At 43.2% G+C, this 18314-nt stretch overlaps 1 protein-coding gene across 4 annotated transcripts in view; it reads left to right on the top strand.

The window, feature by feature from the left end:
* Nucleotides 1-12666, top strand: part of SMARCA5 (SWI/SNF related, matrix associated, actin dependent regulator of chromatin, subfamily a, member 5) — a 436858-nt gene extending 424192 nt beyond the window's left edge. For all 4 annotated transcript variants that reach the window (XM_033939984.1, XM_033939968.1, XM_033939959.1 and 1 more), the window contains one exon: nucleotides 12364-12666. In XM_033939984.1, coding sequence (XP_033795875.1) covers nucleotides 12364-12429 — 66 coding nt within the window. In that variant the 3' untranslated portion in view covers nucleotides 12430-12666. The remainder of the gene's footprint in view (nucleotides 1-12363) is intronic.
* Nucleotides 12667-18314: the final 5648 nt, after the last annotated feature.

Genomic DNA, 18314 nt, shown 5'->3' on the forward strand with positions numbered 1-18314 from the left:
ATATATATATCTCTCTGTGTGATAATTTTTTGCATGTGAAAAGGCAACCGTTTTTGTATGAGGATTACCACCCCTCTTTGTCGACTATTATAAGAGGAGAACCCCAAGTCTCCCACCCAATCTCATTTTAATTTCAGGTGTTCCTGTGCTCTATATGAGTTTCCTGGAGGCAAACTATACCAGCTCTTTCTTTCCTATACAAAGATAGTATTTTTTTCCTTTTAATGAGAGAATGAACTCTAGAAATATTAAGTATTAGAAGTGTAAGTTTAACCATAATCCCAGGGCTCCAAAATAATGGAAAAATTATGTCTAGCTGCAATATAAGACCAACAAACCTCCCAGCTAAGCCCACCAGCCTTGGAATCACTGTATCATCTTATTACCTTAACTTCTTCTCTGCTCTTGTAGTGTAACTATTCAATCCGTCTCACCATCACATGCACCCTCGTATATCATATATCCTCCCACCCACCTCCCTGCCCTCCCCCTCCCAGTTTTTCAACTCAAAAACCTATTATCCTGATATGCACCTTCATCTTGCAGGACTATCTCCCCCTCCTCTGGAATTCCCATCTTCCTACTCCAACCATCCCCCCAACATATAAGCTAAACAGCAACAGTCTCAGACACTACCAGAGATCACCAGAAGTGAACCTGCTTATTGGAGAATGTACAATCAAATAAAATAACATACAAAATATAGCTCTGATCCAATGCTCGCTTTCCACTGTCAAACTATAATGTTATTTGGAAGTTTTGCCATGCAATTCCACTCAAAACTTTGCAATCATATTCTCACTGCAGGTTCTCCCCAGCTCCCAAACTAGTCCAACAAAAGGTTTAAATAACAGGGAGTTGGCTGTGGTAGTAGTGCCTGCTGGTCTCTCTGTGCTAACTGGCTGTCTGCTGGTGTGTTGCTCAGAAGGGCAACGATATCTCAGTACATCAGGCAACTCGGCAATAAACTGTCTCAATTCCTCTGGTATGGTGAACAGCACTGATTGTTGTGGTTAACTTTCACCCTTGCTATGGGTATTGCAAAGAAAACTTGATCTTCTTGTGATATAACTGGGTGCAATATGACGCTAGCACCCTTCTCTGCTCTAACATATGGGCCGAATAGTCCTGGAGTAACCATATCTGAGTATCCTTGTAGACAAGCCCCTTGTAGTTTTTATAAAAGTCCAGCAGTTTGCTCTTATCAGAATAGCTGAGGATGTGTGCCACCACTGATCTGGGCCTATACCCATCCTCTCCACGTGGCCCAACATGAGGCGCTCTTTCCATGACCAAAGGAATAAGCACCTGATCTGCCCCCAATGCTGCAGGAAACCATCTTGTGATAAAGACCCACAGTTCCTGATCTTTTATGGATTCTGGGAACCCGAGCACTCTGATATTATTCCGGCAATTTCTATTCTCGTGCTCTTCCACTCTCTCCAGCAACATTTTGTAATTCTCCAGCTCTCTGCTAGATGTTTCCAGCGATGTTACACAATTCTCAGCTCTGGATATATGTTGGATCTGAGTGCCCTGTCTCTCCAAGCTGTCCTTTATTTCATCTACCAATGTTTGTATCCTAGTGAGCTTATCGTTGAGAATGGCAGAGAGCTATTTTTTTAAGCTCTACTATAGCTTCTTCCTGTACTGTCATCAAAGTCACGGACTGAGCCAGTGATGCCATCGCCATTTTAGCTGGAACCACATAGAGCTGTATTTTGGAAGGCCACGACGTTCAAGCTGACATTACCCAATGTTCCAGCATTGATTAAGGCCTTTTGTGGTTACAAGTCAATCTCTATATCCTTATCAAAGGAAAGAAACTTTCCCAAGATTTCACTGCCACCACAGATTTAGCATAAATAATAAAATTGTAGAGTAGGAGGACAGAGCAGAGCAAAAGGACATCCTTTCAATTGCAGAGCATCATGTGAACCCCCCCCCCCCCACACACACACACACACACACAACCCTTCCCCTGATGACAGAGATCTTGGTGCCTGGCATTACCTTCAGGTACAGGGCTTGATGGCCCCCTGGAAGTTGTTCCTTGAGTGCGAGTGGATATGCATCTACTCCAGGATTCTTTCCTCTCCAGGTGTTCCCCACAATGGCATTCTCTACAGATGCAGCTCCCCTGGTCATGGAAGGCAAGGAGCAGCTTAAGTTGGTAGCTTCAGGGGGATGCCCCTCAGAATCACCTCATGCTGTGATCTTCCCGCTCCAGGGCAATTGGTCACCATCAGAAAGCAAGTGGTCCATAAATTGTCTGGAACTGAGAACCATTCATTCAGCGATGAAAACATTGGAGACTTTCCTGACAGAAAATGTGGTCAGAGTATTCTCCAACAATGCCACTGCAGTAGTTTATGTGAACAGACTGTCACCAGAAGTGCTGCATTGCACCTGGAAGCACAGATGTTGTTCAAGTGGACAGAAGCTCACTTACAGGCACTCTCAGCAGCCCACATGGCAGGAGTAGAGAGCATCCAGGCTGACTCTGGATTCAGGGGGAATGGTCCCTGTCCCAGAGAGTGTTCAGCTTAGTGCAGCGGTCAACATTGTATATCTGGATTTTCAGAAGGCATTTGACAAGGTTCCACCTGAATGACTACTTCAGAAAATTGTGAGCCATGGAATCGAGGTGAAATACGTGGATTAAAAACCGGCTGGAGCATAGGAAACAAAGTGGGAGAAAATGGACAATACTCGGACTGGAAGAGCGTCACCAGTGGGATGCCGCAGGGCTCGGTGCTTGGACCCATGCTCTTAAACATCTTTATAAACGATCTAGACATTAGTACGACGAGTGAGGTAATTAAATTTGCGGACGATACGAAGTTATTCATAGTAGTGAAGACACAGAGGAATTGCGAAGATCTGCAATGTGACATAATCATGCTCGAGGAATGGGCATCAATATGGTGGATGAGGTTCAACATGGATAAGTGTAAAATGATGCATGTAGGTAACAAAAATCTCATGCATGAATACAGGATGTCCGGGGTGATACTTGGAGAGACCTCCTAGGAAAGAGACTTGGGAGTTATGGTCAACAAGTCGATGAAGCCGTCCACGCAATGTGTGGCGGTGGTGAAAAGGGCGAACAGAACGCTAGGATTGATAAAGAAGGGGATCACAAACATATCAGAGAAGGTTATCATGCCACTGTACTGGGCCATGGTGCGTCCTCACCTGGAGTACTGTGTCCAGCACTGGTCGCCGTACATGAAGAAGGACACGGTACTACTCGAAAGGGTCCAGAGAAGAGTGACTAAGATGGTTAAGGGGCTGGAGGAGTTGGTGTACAATGAAAGATTATGGAAACTGGGTCTTTTCTTACTCGAACAGAGGAGATTGAGAGGGGACATGATCAAAACATTCAAGGTAGTGAAGGGAATAGACAGTAGATAAGGACAGGTTGTTCACCCTCTCCAAGGTAGGGAGAACGAGAGGGCACTCTCTAAAATTGAAAAGGGATAGATGCCATATGAATGTTAGGAAGTTCTTCTTCACACAGAGAGTGGTAGAAAACTGGAACGCTCTTCTGGAGTTTGTCATAGGGGAAAACACCCTCCAGGGATTCAAGACAAAGTTAGACAAGTTCCTGCTGAACCAGAACGTACGCAGTTAGGGCACTGGTCTTTGATCAGAGGGCCGCCGCATGAGCAGACTGCCTGGGACGATGGACCACTGGTCTGACTCAGTAGCGGCAATTCTTATGTTCTTAATCAAAATTGTTATATGTTGCAGATGCTCATGGTGCATCAGATTAATGGGCATTAAAGTTAACAAGTCTTCACTGGCTTCCAAATAACCTCTTGTACATTTCTTTTTGTTATTGTCTATATATTATAGTATTATAACAAGGGACCCAATTTAATTATTGTCCTGAAACCACAATAAGAAAGCAAAAGGTTAGCTTTCCAGCAAAATGATTGCTGCCTTTGTAAAATATTGATTCAAGAGTAGGGCTTTTTTTTCTCCTGTGATCATTCTCACAATTTGAACCATGTGGTGGCCAAGTTCCTGCAAGGCTTGCCAATAGCATGGTTTAAAGTAACCATCATTCTGAAACTGATCAGTGGAGGAGGCTGATACAAATAATAGGTAGGCTCTACAAACATCACAGTCTCAAGAGCTTGTAATGTACGTTCAAAACCAGTTTTAGCAAAAAAGTTTCCAGCCTGAAACAGGGTAACTTGGCTTATCCCAGGACAAGCAGGCAACATATTCTCACATGTGGGTGATGTCATCCATGGAGACAGTCCTAAAGTGTATTTCACTTTAATTCTTGAAGTCTCAAGATGGTCCATACCGCGCAGGCACGAGTGCCTTCCCGCCCAGTGTCGGCTTGCAGGACCATCAGTTATTAGTTTTCTGCGGAGCTAAGATGATGTGTTTGGAGCTTAATCCAAAATGCTTTTTCCCATTATTTTGTGCCTTTCCCATTTAGGAGCAGATTCTCAAAACTAAATTGTGCCTTTAACGTGTTTGCTACACTGGTTCCAGCCAGTTTAATGTGTATGTGTATTAGCAGCGGATTATAAAAACATCTTACTGTGGTGTTTTCCAAGTTTTCTTGCAGTTTCTGATACTGCCATGCAAATGTAGCACAAGGTCATTAATATTAAAATTAGCTCTCCAAGCGATTTTTTATCTTAGCCAAGTGATTCCCTAACCTCGTGCCACATTTATGGCCAAAATTTGGCAACAAGTCTGAGTTGTTGTAGCCTTACTTTTTGATTCGTGCCTGAGTGCTAATTAGTTTACTCACTGACAGAAAAGTAAGGTTTGACAGCTCAGACCCCCTCCCCACACACACACAAATTAAAATAAAAACCAAACAAACCCCAAATCGAGAGATGCCCACTGTCCCACCAAGCTTGCACAACTTCTGGACACCCATCCCTGGCAGCAGGAGAGATGCCCACTCTTCCGCCACACTTGTAAAATCTCTGACTACCCCCTTCTCCCCTGCAGCTGGAAAAATGCCCACTCTCCCACTGCACTTGCACAACCTCCTGACTCTACCTCCTATGGGAGGGGCCTTAGGCATCTGGGCCAATCAGCCTTAGGCCCCTCCCCAGCGCATACCAAGATACACTGGGAAGGGGAAGATCCACCATTTTGTAAGAAGCGAGCCTGCCAGCTGGAGGATAGGCTTTCCTACAGCTGGACTTCCTGAATATGATAAGGAAGGATGAGGATGTTGTCAGGAGCATGGGGGGGTTGGGTGACAATGGGGGGCTAGAGTCAGATTGTGTGAGCAAGGCAGGAGAGTATGGCCATCACTTGCTTCGAGGGGGGAATAGAGTCGGGGGATTGTGTGAGCGTGGTGGGAGAGAGTGGGCATCTCTTCCACTGCAGGGGAGGGGTTTGGGGTGGGTGGTAGAGACAGGGGATTGTGCAAGTGCAGCAGGAGAGAGTGGGCATTTGAAGGGTGTACGAGTATGTGGAAGAGTGGGCATCTCGCTTCCAGGTTTGGTGTCCAAAGGTTGTGCGAGTACGGCAGGAGGGAGTGAGCATATGTCCCACTGCCAGGGGTGAATGTGTGGAGGTTGTGTGAGCATGGCAGAAGAGAGTGGGCATCTAGCTTGCCAATCTTCGATTTGGGTTGTTTTGTTTTTTTAATATGTGGGTGTATTCTGCACGTGTGCTGATTGCTACCACCAGCGGCTACTCTCAAATAAATTTAACAAGCTCTGTGAACCTCATTTGCATGAGCTGTTATTGAAGAATGACTACCTTTTTAAAATTGTTATAAGAACGGCTTTGACAGCAGCCCATCAGTTTTTACCACAAAGCTTTGAGAATCTTCCCCTTAGTTTCCGTCATTATTTTCCTTATTTTTTTTTTCATCCTTTTTCTTATAAAAATTTTGATTCTTTCAACTTTTATTTCTTCTGGAGTTAGGCCCCTGTGTCTCCCCTAAAGCCAGGGTCCTGGCGAAGTGCCTTGATCAGTTTTCAATCTTCTTTTCACATGACCCTCGGTAGCAATTAAGTCCTTTGATTTATTTTTTTTTTTTCACATCAGCTGTTTTCCCGTCCATGTTGAAGCCTTCTAGTGGTTTCAAGAGGTATTCTCGGTGCAACAGGGCCATTTCAGTCGCTGACCACCATAGCTGTTGTCTTTATTGCCTTGGTCCTGACCACCAAGTCAACTCTTCTTCTTGCTGCTCAATACTGCAAAATTTGCTTCTTAAAGACTCAACATTTGCAGCAGGAAAATTTGTTCGGGTTTCCTCAAAACTTCCGCGATATCGACTGCATCAGACATCAATGAAGCTGCATCAACACCAGCATCTGGACCTCCCTCGGCATCAACCTCATTGGCACCGGATCCATCTGGTAAACCAGCTAAGAAGCATCCTCACCATTCAACACCAGCATCTCCAGCATTGAGTAAGTACATGCATGTCAAATGGCATCGAAAGCAGTTTTGATCGTCATCTATATAGGGGTTGAAACCATTGAGGCGTGCCTCTTCATTGAGGTTCCCAACGCCTCGACACCCTGTTGCATCAGTGGTGTAGTTGGAACCCTCGGTACTGCAGTAATCCATACAGGATCAACTTCGAGAACTGCTCCACAAGGAATTGGTAGCCATTTTCCAAAACCAATTGGCACCAGTTGCTGAACTGACTCTTCTGTACCGGCTCAGCCCAAGCAAGTACTCATTCTAAATCTCCTACTCAACGCAACTCCAGATCCCAACGTCAAAGCATCTCATCTTCATCGACATCGGACTGACATCAGAGAAGGCATCAAAGTTCTTCTCTGCTCCCTTCAGCATCATAGCCATCAAGCCTCTCGGCATCATGCCGTTTCCAGAAGTGAATATAGCAAGTCTCTAGGTATATAAGAGTTTGACTCAGATCTCTCTCCTCATGACTACTCTGACCCAGAATACTCAGCACCTGGACTAGAGTCAGTTCCATTTGACTCTAGACCATAGGTCTAGAGTCAGATCCATCTCCTCCTCTTCCAAGGACTGTAACTTCGAGTTTCCCCTAGTCTTTGTAATTTTTGATGGAGTGAAAAGTTGATCTGATTGTTCCTGTTCTACTTAAAGCAATTGGTTCAACACCTTCCTCACTTTGAACAGTTTATTCCTGTTGATCAACTTCCTGATTTTCAACAAACTACTCATATCTTCTAGAGACTCAAAAATTCATGGCCAGGTCAATCTTTGATGCCTTTGACATAACCTCTTGAGCATCAGCTAAGACAAGCATGGCTTTGTTTCAGAACTAGATTCCAATGTACAAGATCGACTTGTAAATATTCCTTGTTTTGGGAGACAAGTTTTTCGGTGACAAGATTGAAGAGGCCACTCAGAAGATCACCAGATATAAACAAAGTATGTCTACACTCTCAGCCTCTATGCCAGCAAAACTTCAACCTGCTAGACGCTGCTACAACCTTAGGCAGTCGTACATGACTTATAAACAATACTATATTCTACCTCCAACCTCCTCTAGGACTCCTGCTCAAAAGCATCCTAGAAACTCAGCATAAGTCTGTGTCTTTATGACATGCTTCTAGAGAGCCTAGCCTCCGTTCGGCCTACGCTACCTCCTTTTCATCCCATTGGAAATCATCCCACTCATTACTGCTAATGTTGGACTCTAATCATCACAGACACTTGGGTTTTGTGAGTGATGAAACAAGAGTGTGCTCTTCACTTCCTTGAACTCCCTCCAAACAATCCACCAAGAGAGTCCTTTTTCAATTCCCAGCAGATTTTCCTCCTTCTTCAAGAACTCTTGGTTCTTTTGCAACTCAGTGCCATCAAACCAGTACCTCAGTAGAGGAACTAGGGGTTAAATTCCAAATATTTCCTCATACCAAAGATGATAAGGGAGGGGAGCATCTACGACCAATCCTGGACCTCTGAGCTCTCAACAAATACTTAGCCAAAGAGAATTTCCGAATGCTCTCTCTAGGGACATTTTACCCACTCCTGGACCAGAACAACTGGCTTTGCTCTCTGGATCTCAAGGAAGCGTACAATCCTACAGACAGTACCTCAGATTTTGAATAGGACGGCATCATCTTCAATATAAGTTGCTTTCATTTGGCCTAGCCTCAGTACCCAAAGTTGTGATGGTTGCTACATTTCGTTCTTATGGTTTTCATGTGTTTCCTTATCTGGACGACTGTTTGATAAAAGTGTCCTCCCCTCAAGCAGTTCAGTCTGCAACCATTTGTCTCCTAGAGCTACTTGGGTTTGCAGTCAGTTATCAGAAATTCCATCTCCAACTGTCTCAGAATAAAGTCTTCATCAGAGCTCACCTAGATGCAATACAAACTTGAGCATTCCTTCCTCAGAAGAGAATAGAAGCTCTTCTTCACCTTTTGCAGACAAGTCTCAACTCTCCAAAACATCACAGTTTGACAATTAATGCATCTCTTGGGTCACATGACATCAACAGTTCATGTAACTCCATTTGCACATCTGCATTTTAGGGATGCACGATGGGCTCTAGTTTCTCAACTACAGACCTGATCTCACAACATCTCCAGGTCACCTCCCCATTCTGTCACTCTCTTCAGTGGTGTTTGAAAACCACCAATCTCTCCAAAGATCTCCTAGTCCACTTTCCTCCGCATCAGAGGATACTAATGATAGAAGCCTTTATGTATGCATGGGGAGCTCACCTGGATGGCCTTCACATTCAGATTCCTGGAGTCCTCAAGAAAGATCTCTCCATATCAATCTCTTGGAGCTCCAAGCCATTCGCAATACCCTTCTCACCTTTCAAGATCGCCTCCTCAAGCAAGTCATTCTAGTCAGATTTAGAGTGTGAATGGTTATTCAAGTAGCCATGTACTTATATATAAACAAGCAGGGGTTACAGGCTCTCGTCTTCTCTGTCAGGAGGTGATATAAATCTGGTTATGGGCGATCCCCTGCAACATTTTCTTAAAGGCTGGTAGACAAATTGAGCAGATTCCTTCAACCTCAACAGTGCTCACTCAGTTCGACTATATTACATCAAATCTCAAATTAGGGAACTCCACAAATAGATATGTTTGCATCCCCCAGCAATCACAAACGTCCACACTTTGCTCCCTTTTGTACTCTTCTCATCGTCTAGAATCAGATGCATTCCTTTTAGACTGGACAGACAAATTCCTCTCTGCGTTCCCTCCAATTCCTTTGTTAGGAAAAGTGGTTTTCAAACTCAGACAAGAGCCATTCACCATGATCCTCATAGATCCAAGATGGTCAAGACAACTCTGGTTCCCTCTTCTTCAATAAGTGCCAGAGAACCAATTCCACTACAAATATTTCAAACTCGGGAGAAGCCCTTTCCTGGAGCGTTTGTCACTGGGGACTTCCTATTTTGATTGCAGTTTACCTGCTTGTTTTTGCAGCTCCCATCAGGCAAAGGAGAAGTCGCCTTTAACTATCAGCATAGGGGGCCTTTTGGCTCCCTATAAGAAAACTGCACTTCTGTGACATGCAGCCAAAGGGGCACGCCCTGCCCCTTGGGAGCCTCGAGGAGAAAAATTGAAGTATACTTTTCTACTTTATATTAATTTACCATGGGGAAGTGTAAAGCAAAGACTAAAGTTTCAATCCGGCCCTATGGATCACCATATTGTTTCATTGGGCAATCAGGGCTCTGTCATCAGAGATTTCATTATCTCCCCTGGACAATATTCCACCCCTTTTGTCAACTCCTTGCGTGAAAGAGACCTTGGTTCAAGGACCCACATCAGAATCAACAGCACCAAAGGAGCAACAATTGACCTCTCAGTTAACTTGTTAAATTACCACTGGTGATAGCACCGTTAGAATCAGTGTCTATTAAAACTAAAGAAAATCAAGAGATTACCCTTAAAGACTTGTGGGATATTAATCGAAGAATGGAAGGGATGCTAAGTTCTGTAATAACTCAGAATAAGGTCTTTTCGCAAGAAGTTGTAGACAAATTTGTTAGTGTAGATGCCAACATCTCTCCACTTGAAATTGTTGTAGCTTAATGCAATCTCAGATTCAAGCTCTTCAGGCTGTTTCAGCCTCAGCAATAAAAGATTCATTTCAAAATGGAAGTGCTTGAAAATGCTAACAGAGCTAAAAACCTGAAATTGGTAAATTTTCCTATTATATATCTTCTTTCCCCTGAGATCCTCTTCAGGAAATACCTCAGAGAGATTCTGAGTTTGGAAAATGAAGCTACTTTTTATTTTTTTAAGTGCTATTATATTTCCTCAATAAAAGCTCTCAGGAGAACAAGGGGTTGATCGGTTGGTTTCTACAAAAATTTAGTTAACTGCCTTTTTGGAGGACTCTCAGGATATTATTCAAACCAGATCAACCCTATTGGTTTCTTGTCTTTCTAATCAAGATAAATCTTTAATAATGAAAAGATATTTTAAGAAAAAAGATGAGATATTCTGTGGAGCTAAAGTGATGATATTTCCGGATGTGGCCAGGGCCATGCAACTCAGACAGAAGGCTTTTTTTTTTTAGCATTGAAGCTGAAAGCCACATTTTTTCTAAAATTTCCATGCAAGTGCATATTACATTTTCAGAATAATGATTTTGTATTTTGGGATCCACTTCAGTTGGAAAGATTTCTGAAAGGCTATGAGAATTTACAGTCTTGAAAGGAATAAAGGCTAATTAGCAACACATCCTTTAATCTTCCATAAGATTTGTTTTCCTTAAATAAGGAAAGCCTCTTCCTTGATGAAGGCTTAATGGATATTCTGAAATTATTTTATTATTTTTTCTTCTTTCTAATGTAACAATGATTCCATTAATGTTTTTTGGGATTGTATATACAACTGAAAATCAAATAAATTTTAAAAAATTAAAAAAACCTTCAAAACCCCCCAAATATTTTCAACTCTGTTAACTCAAAATGAAGGATCCCTTCTTCATCCCAATCCGTTGTCAATGCACCTCACAGCCTGTTTCCTAGCTTCCAATGTTTAGATGATTTCCACCTCTTGGCTCCAGTGTCAGCTATCATAGCTGCCTCCAAGAAAACCTCCACACAGCGATGCTACCTCTTCAAGTGGACATGGTTTACCCTCTGGTGTCGCCTGCAGGAATTATCACAAGGCACATGCCCTTAGCCATCAGGGCTGGATTATCTTCTCAATCTCTCTGACACTAGTCTATAAATCACCTCAGTATGTGTCCATCTCGGTGCTATCAGATCAGTGCTTTTTATGTAGGCTGAGTCAGTGAATTACAAGCACTTGAATCTGATCCACCTTACACAACTTTCTATCATGATAGTTGTTCTTCACACTCACCCAGAATTCCTACCTAAAGTAGTTTCAGATTACCATCTCAACTAGTCTATAAGTATAGCCTGTCTTATTCCCAAAACCACATTCCCATCCTGCTGAAGTTGCACTCCACACATTGGAAACATGCCTTAGCTTACTATCTGGATTGCACAAAGCCTCAAAGAGCAACCACCCAGCGGGAGTGCCTGTTACTAAGAGAACAATCTCTACATCTCTTTCTGCTACACTCGGGCTGGACTGCTATTGGAAGGTTGGGTAACAGCACACAAAGTAAGAGCAATGGCTACCTCAGTGGCTTTTCTCTATTTCACTCCCATTGAGGACATTTGTAAAGCAGCTACTTGGTCCTCAATTCATACTTTTACATCCCATTACTGTCTGGAATCTCATCCCAGACATGATAGTTGGTTTGGCCAAGCAGTTCTACAAAATTTATTCTCCATTTAGATGCCAACTTCCCTCCATCCCTTATCAGCTAGGAAGTCCCAAGTATGAGAATATGCTGCCTGCTTGTCTTGGGATAAAGCAGTTACTTACCTGTAACAGGTGTTATCCAGGGACAGCAGGCAGATATTATCACAACCCTCCCACCTCCCCTAGTTGACTTCTTAGCTTTTTTACTGAACTGATGGTCCCACAAGCCAACGGGCAGGAAGGCACTTGCACATGTGAAGTACAGGCCATTTCGAGACTTCTCAGAGTTAGTAATACTACACTTTAGGACTGTCCGTACCAGGCTCAGTGGATGACGTTATCCACATGGGAGAATATATCTGCCTGCTGTCTATGGATAACACCTGTTACAGGTAAATAACTGTGGTATCTCTGACTAAATGGGTTTTCTCCATTTTCTATCTGAGAAAAGGTTTATTATACTGACACATAATTAGGTATCCTGAATTTGCATGCCCTAAAAAAAATCTTTCAGATAAAAAGTTTGACATCTTTCCTAATTTTTCCATATGATACATATAATTCTGTATCCACAAGCAAATAGTAATATATATATATATACACACACACATGAGTGTATACATTTTTTATGTTTAAAAGTGTTTGAAATATTTTCATATTTTTACAGGCACAGAAGCGCAAGATTGATGGAATCCCTGATTGCAGAGGAAGGCGAAAAAAATTAAAGCTGTGAAAAGGCCTTTGTTTTGTAATCACTAAATTTAAAAAGTAGTTCTTTATTTTACGGGTCTTCATAAGATGTACTGTATAATGATCAACTATTATGTCATTAAAAGACATTGTTCATCTGTTTACTGAACTAGAAAACATAAAAACATAGTTCTTCCCTCTTTTTTAAATGCAACAGCTGTGCTGATCTTTTTTTTTTACCATTAACACTTGAAATAATAAAATAGGCTTCATTTATTAATATGCCTTTGTTTGATTAATTTCACAGTTCTTCTAGAATGTTTTCAGAATATTTCAACTTCATTGTTACTGAATCTTTGCTTAAATTCTTGGCCTTTTATTTCACCCCAAATCTATTTTTTTTGTTAAGTATAGTATCAGCACACATTAACAGTGTGACATGATGTTCTGCAAGTATTCTGAGATGGGTTATCTCAGTCAAAGGTCTTCATTCCCTTAAGCAGCAATTTTTGTAGTATCAGTGCTATATCATCCAGACTAGGGCTTCTGCTCATTGCCGCTCAGCAACAGAAGAAACCAGCTGCGACCATAGTTTCATAGTTTATTTAAATTTTGATTAAACGCTTATTCAAAGGTACAAAGCGTTATACATAGTAATTTAAATAGGTGGGAGACAAACATTTTTAAATTATTAGACATACACCAATTAAACAAACATGCTTATGACCTGAAAACATTGGGGGGAAAAAGGGAAGAACTACAATTTCTTAGAACGAATACATAAAAGGAAAATACAATAGGTGAAGGGGAAAAGTTAAAAAGTGCGGAAATAAATACGTGTGTAAAAAGTCAGTTATAGGCATTTTAGGCTGCTTTTGAATTTCTGCAAGTTTTGTTCAGCTCTAAGATATAGAGGGAGAGAGTTCCAAATTAAAGGGGCGGTGACTGAAAAAATGAGAGTACAACGAGTACCAATTATCTTTAGGGATGGGACGTTAAGGGAATGCTGTGAGGTTGATCTTAAATTTCTGGGAGAGTCATAAGGGATCAGTAGTCTTATCTATGAATGCCATGGCATTAGTTTGCATGGTTTTAAAAGTCAAGAGGGCAATTTTATAGATGATCCTGTATAAAACAAGCAACCAGTGAGCTTTTTGTAACAAAGGGGTGACGTGATCAAATTTTTTAGAACCCGAAATAATTTTAACAGTTGTGTTTTGTATAAGTTGAAGACGTTTTATATCTTTTAGACACAACCCTTTATATAATGAATTACAATAATCAATTTTAGATATTACGAGAGAATGAATTAACACGTTAAGAGAATTTACGTTAAGGAGAGGGACCAAAGATCTAATCATCCTAAGTTTGAAAAACAGTTTTTAACCAGCGCACTGATTTGAGGACGGATTGAATGTTTGTTATCAATAGGAACACCTAATATTTTGGTTGTTGGAGTTGATTTAAGAGGGATATTGTCGATGGAGACCGGAGCAATTAACTCTAAACCTTCTTTCCATGGAAAAAGCACAGTGCTAGTTTTAGAAATGCTTAAAGCATATTTGCATTTAGCCAATCATGAATTTTTGCTAATTTCAGATTGATGGTAGAGATATCATTTTGATTAGTGGGGTCAATGGTATGAAGAAGTTGAAGATCATCGGCATAAGCATAGACAGTGAATCCGTTCGATTGACAGAGGGTTAAGAGGGGAGCCAGTTAAATATTAAAAAGTAAGGGGGACAGTATGGAACCTTGTGGAATGCCAAAACTGGAATTAAAAAACTTAGAAATTGGGGCAGGAGCGAAGAAAGCCAGGCCAGAGGAGGTAGGAGGACGGGGTTAGGTGCAGAGTGGGGGGGGGGCTGGGTGCAGAGTCTGACGGGGGGGGGGGGCTAGGTGCAGAGTCTGGGAGAGAGGAGGGGGCTGGGTGCAGTGCCTGATTGGGGGAGAACGGCTAGGTACAGTGCCTGTTGGGGGGAGAGGCTGGGTGCAGAGCCTGACGGAAGGAATGGAGGGAAGGGAAGAAAGGGAGCTGGGTGCAGAGTCTGGCAGAGGAGGGAGGGGGGCTGGGTGCAATGCCTGAGGGAAGGGGGGCTGGGTGCAGTGCTTGACAGAGGGGGGAGGGATGGGGCTGGGTACAGAGCCTGATAGGGAGATGCTGGGTGCAGGGGGTATGGAGTTGGAAAGGTAGGAAGGACAGATGCTCACGGGATTGGGAAGACAGATACTGCACATACAGGGAGAGAGGTTTGGGAAGGGCAAATGCACAGGGGGGGTGTTTAGGAAAGGAGGAAAAGATGCTGCACAGGTGGAGTAGTGGGAAGGAAGAGAAAGAAATGCTGCTTTGAGGGAGGGAAAGGAACGGGGAATTGTTGGACATGGGAGATTAAGAAAGAAGGAAAAGAGAAGCTGCACAGGTGGAATAGTGGGAAGGGAAAGAAAGAAATGCTGTGGTGGAGGGAAAAGGAATGGAGAATTGTTGGACATAGGTTTGTGGCGTGAGAGGGAAAGAGAGATGATGTATATGGGGAAAGAAAGAAAGAGGGTGAATTGTTGGACATGATGGTGGAGAGGAGGAAGTGAGAAATGTTACACTGGGAGGGAGGAGAGATGATCCAAAGAAGGGAGAGATGTCAGACCACTGGAATGGGAAGGAGAGAGAGAGAGAGATGCCAGACCACAGAATGGAAGGGAAGGAGGGGAGAGAGAGATGTTAGACCTCGGAAAGAGGGAGGGAAGGAGAGAGAGATGCCAGACCATGTGAGAGGAGAGAGATTGCAGTCTATGGGAAGGAGAGGAGAAAGATACCAGACCATATGGGAGGGGGAAGACAGAGATATCTGACCATGGCAGAGGGATGAGATGCATAGGGATGGAGGGGAAGGGGAGGCAGAGGGAGGAGATGGTGCACAGCAATGGGTGCGACGGAAAAGATAAGAAGAAATGCTTCTTATGGATAGCTGTGAGAAGGGGAGAAGAAAGAGGGAGGAGATGGTACACATGGATAGATGGGAAGGCATGGAAAAGTAGATTTTGAGAAGAAAGCAGAAAAATGCAAAAAAGTTGAATGTTAAAAGTTAATGCTAAAGATGGATGTATGATCCAAACAGACCGGAGATTTTAAATTACAGTCCACTTGAGGGGGCAATACTTTCAAAATAGAACAAAACACAAAAGACTCCCCTCATCAATACTGGGCAAGTTTGTCAAATAATATCATCATATAACATTTAAAGGCTTTTAAATATTTAAATGTGCTCATAAGCTCTTCAGCAAGGCGCCACAACAGCTGTACAATGTTGCTTTTTTCAACATCAAGTGTGTAGACCAAAGGATTCAGGCACTGCACACTGCAAATAAAATCAATATAAAAAGCTTATCCTTCCGGCTTACTGATGTAGCGTAGCAAAACACAGACTGTGTTGGAGCCGTGAACTGACCTTTTCGGATAAGTGGCTTACTGTTAAACAGCTTTTGTAGAGCCATAACATTTGCCACTCCAGTAGAAGCAAGAATCCTTGCTCCATGCAATGTGTTATGATTAAAATTCAAGCACCTTTCCAGTGACATTGTACCGCTGTTGTGGCGCCTTGCTGAAGAGCTTATTTAAATATTTAAAAGCCTTTAAATGTTACATGATGATATTATTTGAGAAATTTGCCCAGTATTGATGAGAGGGGGGGGTCTTTTGTGTTTTGTTCTATTTTGAAAGATGGATGGATGGCAGAAAGTGAAGGAGAGAAAAACAGCAAATGGCTGAAGACTTTTTGTTGATTGTTGACACCATCAGATCAAACATCAGATGTCCCCAGTGACTCACAATGCTGTTGAAAGCCTTCCGGAACAATGACCACGCCCAGGTCCAGGGTCCACCAGCTGAGATAGTCAGCCTGCATTTGTCCACCCCCACTACTTGTACTGCTTATAGAGTCTGCAGGTGTATTCTACCCAGCAAAATAATTGGGCCTTCTTTTTCAAAGAGGCCCTCTTGGTACCTCCATGCCTGTTGACGTATGCCACAGCTATGCCATTGTCTGAGAACACCATGACTTCTTTGCCTTCCAGGGTGCTCTCCAGAGTCTGCAGCACTAGATGAAAGGCTCACAGCTCCAGTCTGTTGATGGTCCATGTCCTGAGAGGGTAACAATCAGTCCTGTACTGGATGACCCTTGTAGTAACCTCCCCAACTGTAAAGACAAGTATCTGTTGTCAGGATCACCCAAGAGGATATTCAGAGAGGCAAGGCTTTGAACAATGACTCTGGCTAGAGCCACCAATGCAAACTTTTGATGCGCCTCCACCATCCAAACGGCATCTGAATAGAATCCATCTGTGGACACCAGCGGGACAATAGTGCATCTTGGAGAGAGCGTAGATGAGCTTTTGCCCACAAACAACCTCTCTATCCACTATCCAACACCTGTAAGTAATACCAAGCCAGGCTTTGCCAGGGTTTCCACAATCTAGAATCTTAGTTTCAATTTCCGTGGCTCCAGAAGGAAGACACGGCCTTCTGTCGTGCTGAAGCAGATTCCCAAGTATTCTATGGATTACATCGGCTCCAGGTGGCTCTTTTAAAAATTGATAATCTACCCTAGGTCCAAAAATTGATCATCTATCCTAGGTTAAACAGTTTGTACCATTGCTTTCTCGCTGTTGGCCTTGGACGGAGCTAGGATCAGCCAATCGTCCAAGTATGGATGCACCTAGATCCCTGCCTTGTGCAGGTGTGCTGCTGCAATGACTTTCGCCTTGGTAAAAGTGTGGCGTGACGTTGCCAGACTGAATAGTAGCGCTGAGAATTGGCAATGTCTTTCCAACACATGGAATCACAGGAACTTCCTGTGAGCTGGAAATATGTGAATATGTAAGCAAGCCTCTGTCAAATTTAGTGAGACTAATAATTAACCCCAGTGCTACCAAAGCTATCACAGAACACACAGTCTCCAACTGGCAAAGAAACACTTTAAGTGCTGTATTTACTAACTTTAGAACTAGGATTGGCCTCCAGTTGTCTTGAGTCTTTCCTGGCTATGATAAAATAATAGAAAACCACCCAGAGTCATTGTTCAAAGCCTTGCCTCTCTGAATATCCTCTTGGGTGAACCTGACAACAGATACTTGTCTTTACAGTTGGGGAGGTCATTACAAGGGTCATCCATCTCAGGGAAATGGACCATGAACAAATTGGAGCTGTGAGCCTTTCATCTAGTGCTGCAGACTCTGGAGAGCACCCTTGAAGGCAAAGTGGGTCAGGGTGTTCTCAGACAATGCCATAGCAGTGGCATATGTCAACAGGCAGGGAGGTACCAAGAGTGCCTCATTGAAAAAGGAGGCCCAGTTATTTTGCTTGGCAGAATTCACCTGCAGGCTCTATAAGCAGTACAAGTAGTGGGCATGGACAAATGCAGGTCGACTATCTCAGCCAGTGGACCCTGGACCTGGGCGTGGTCATTGTTCTGAAAGGCTTTTGACAGCATTGTGAGTCACTGGGGGCATCCGATGTTCGATCTGATGGTGGCAACAACCAACAAAAAGTCTCTCAGTTCTTCAGCCGAAGATTCAAGGCCAGATGCGCCAGCATGAATGCTCTAGTACAGCCTTGGCCAGAGAAAGGTCTGTTGAATGTGTCCTCCCCCCCACACCCGGTGGCCCATGATAGGCAATGTTATTCGCAGAATAGCAACCCACCCGGGGTTGGTAATCCTGGTTGCTCCAGATTGGCCATGTCGGCCTTGGTATGAGTTCTATAGGATTGGGCGACACATTGACAAAATGGGTTGGGAACTGGCTTGGAGGTAGGCTTCAGAGGGTAGTGGTGAATGGCACCCCCTCCGAAATGATGGAGGTAATCAGTGGAGTGCCGCAGGGTTCGGTCCTGGGCCTGATCCTATTCAACATCTTTATAAGAGACTTGGCAGAAGG

The sequence above is a fragment of the Geotrypetes seraphini genome, chromosome 1 (genome assembly GCF_902459505.1).
Source record: "Geotrypetes seraphini chromosome 1, aGeoSer1.1, whole genome shotgun sequence".
NCBI classification, from domain to species: domain Eukaryota; kingdom Metazoa; phylum Chordata; class Amphibia; order Gymnophiona; family Dermophiidae; genus Geotrypetes; species Geotrypetes seraphini.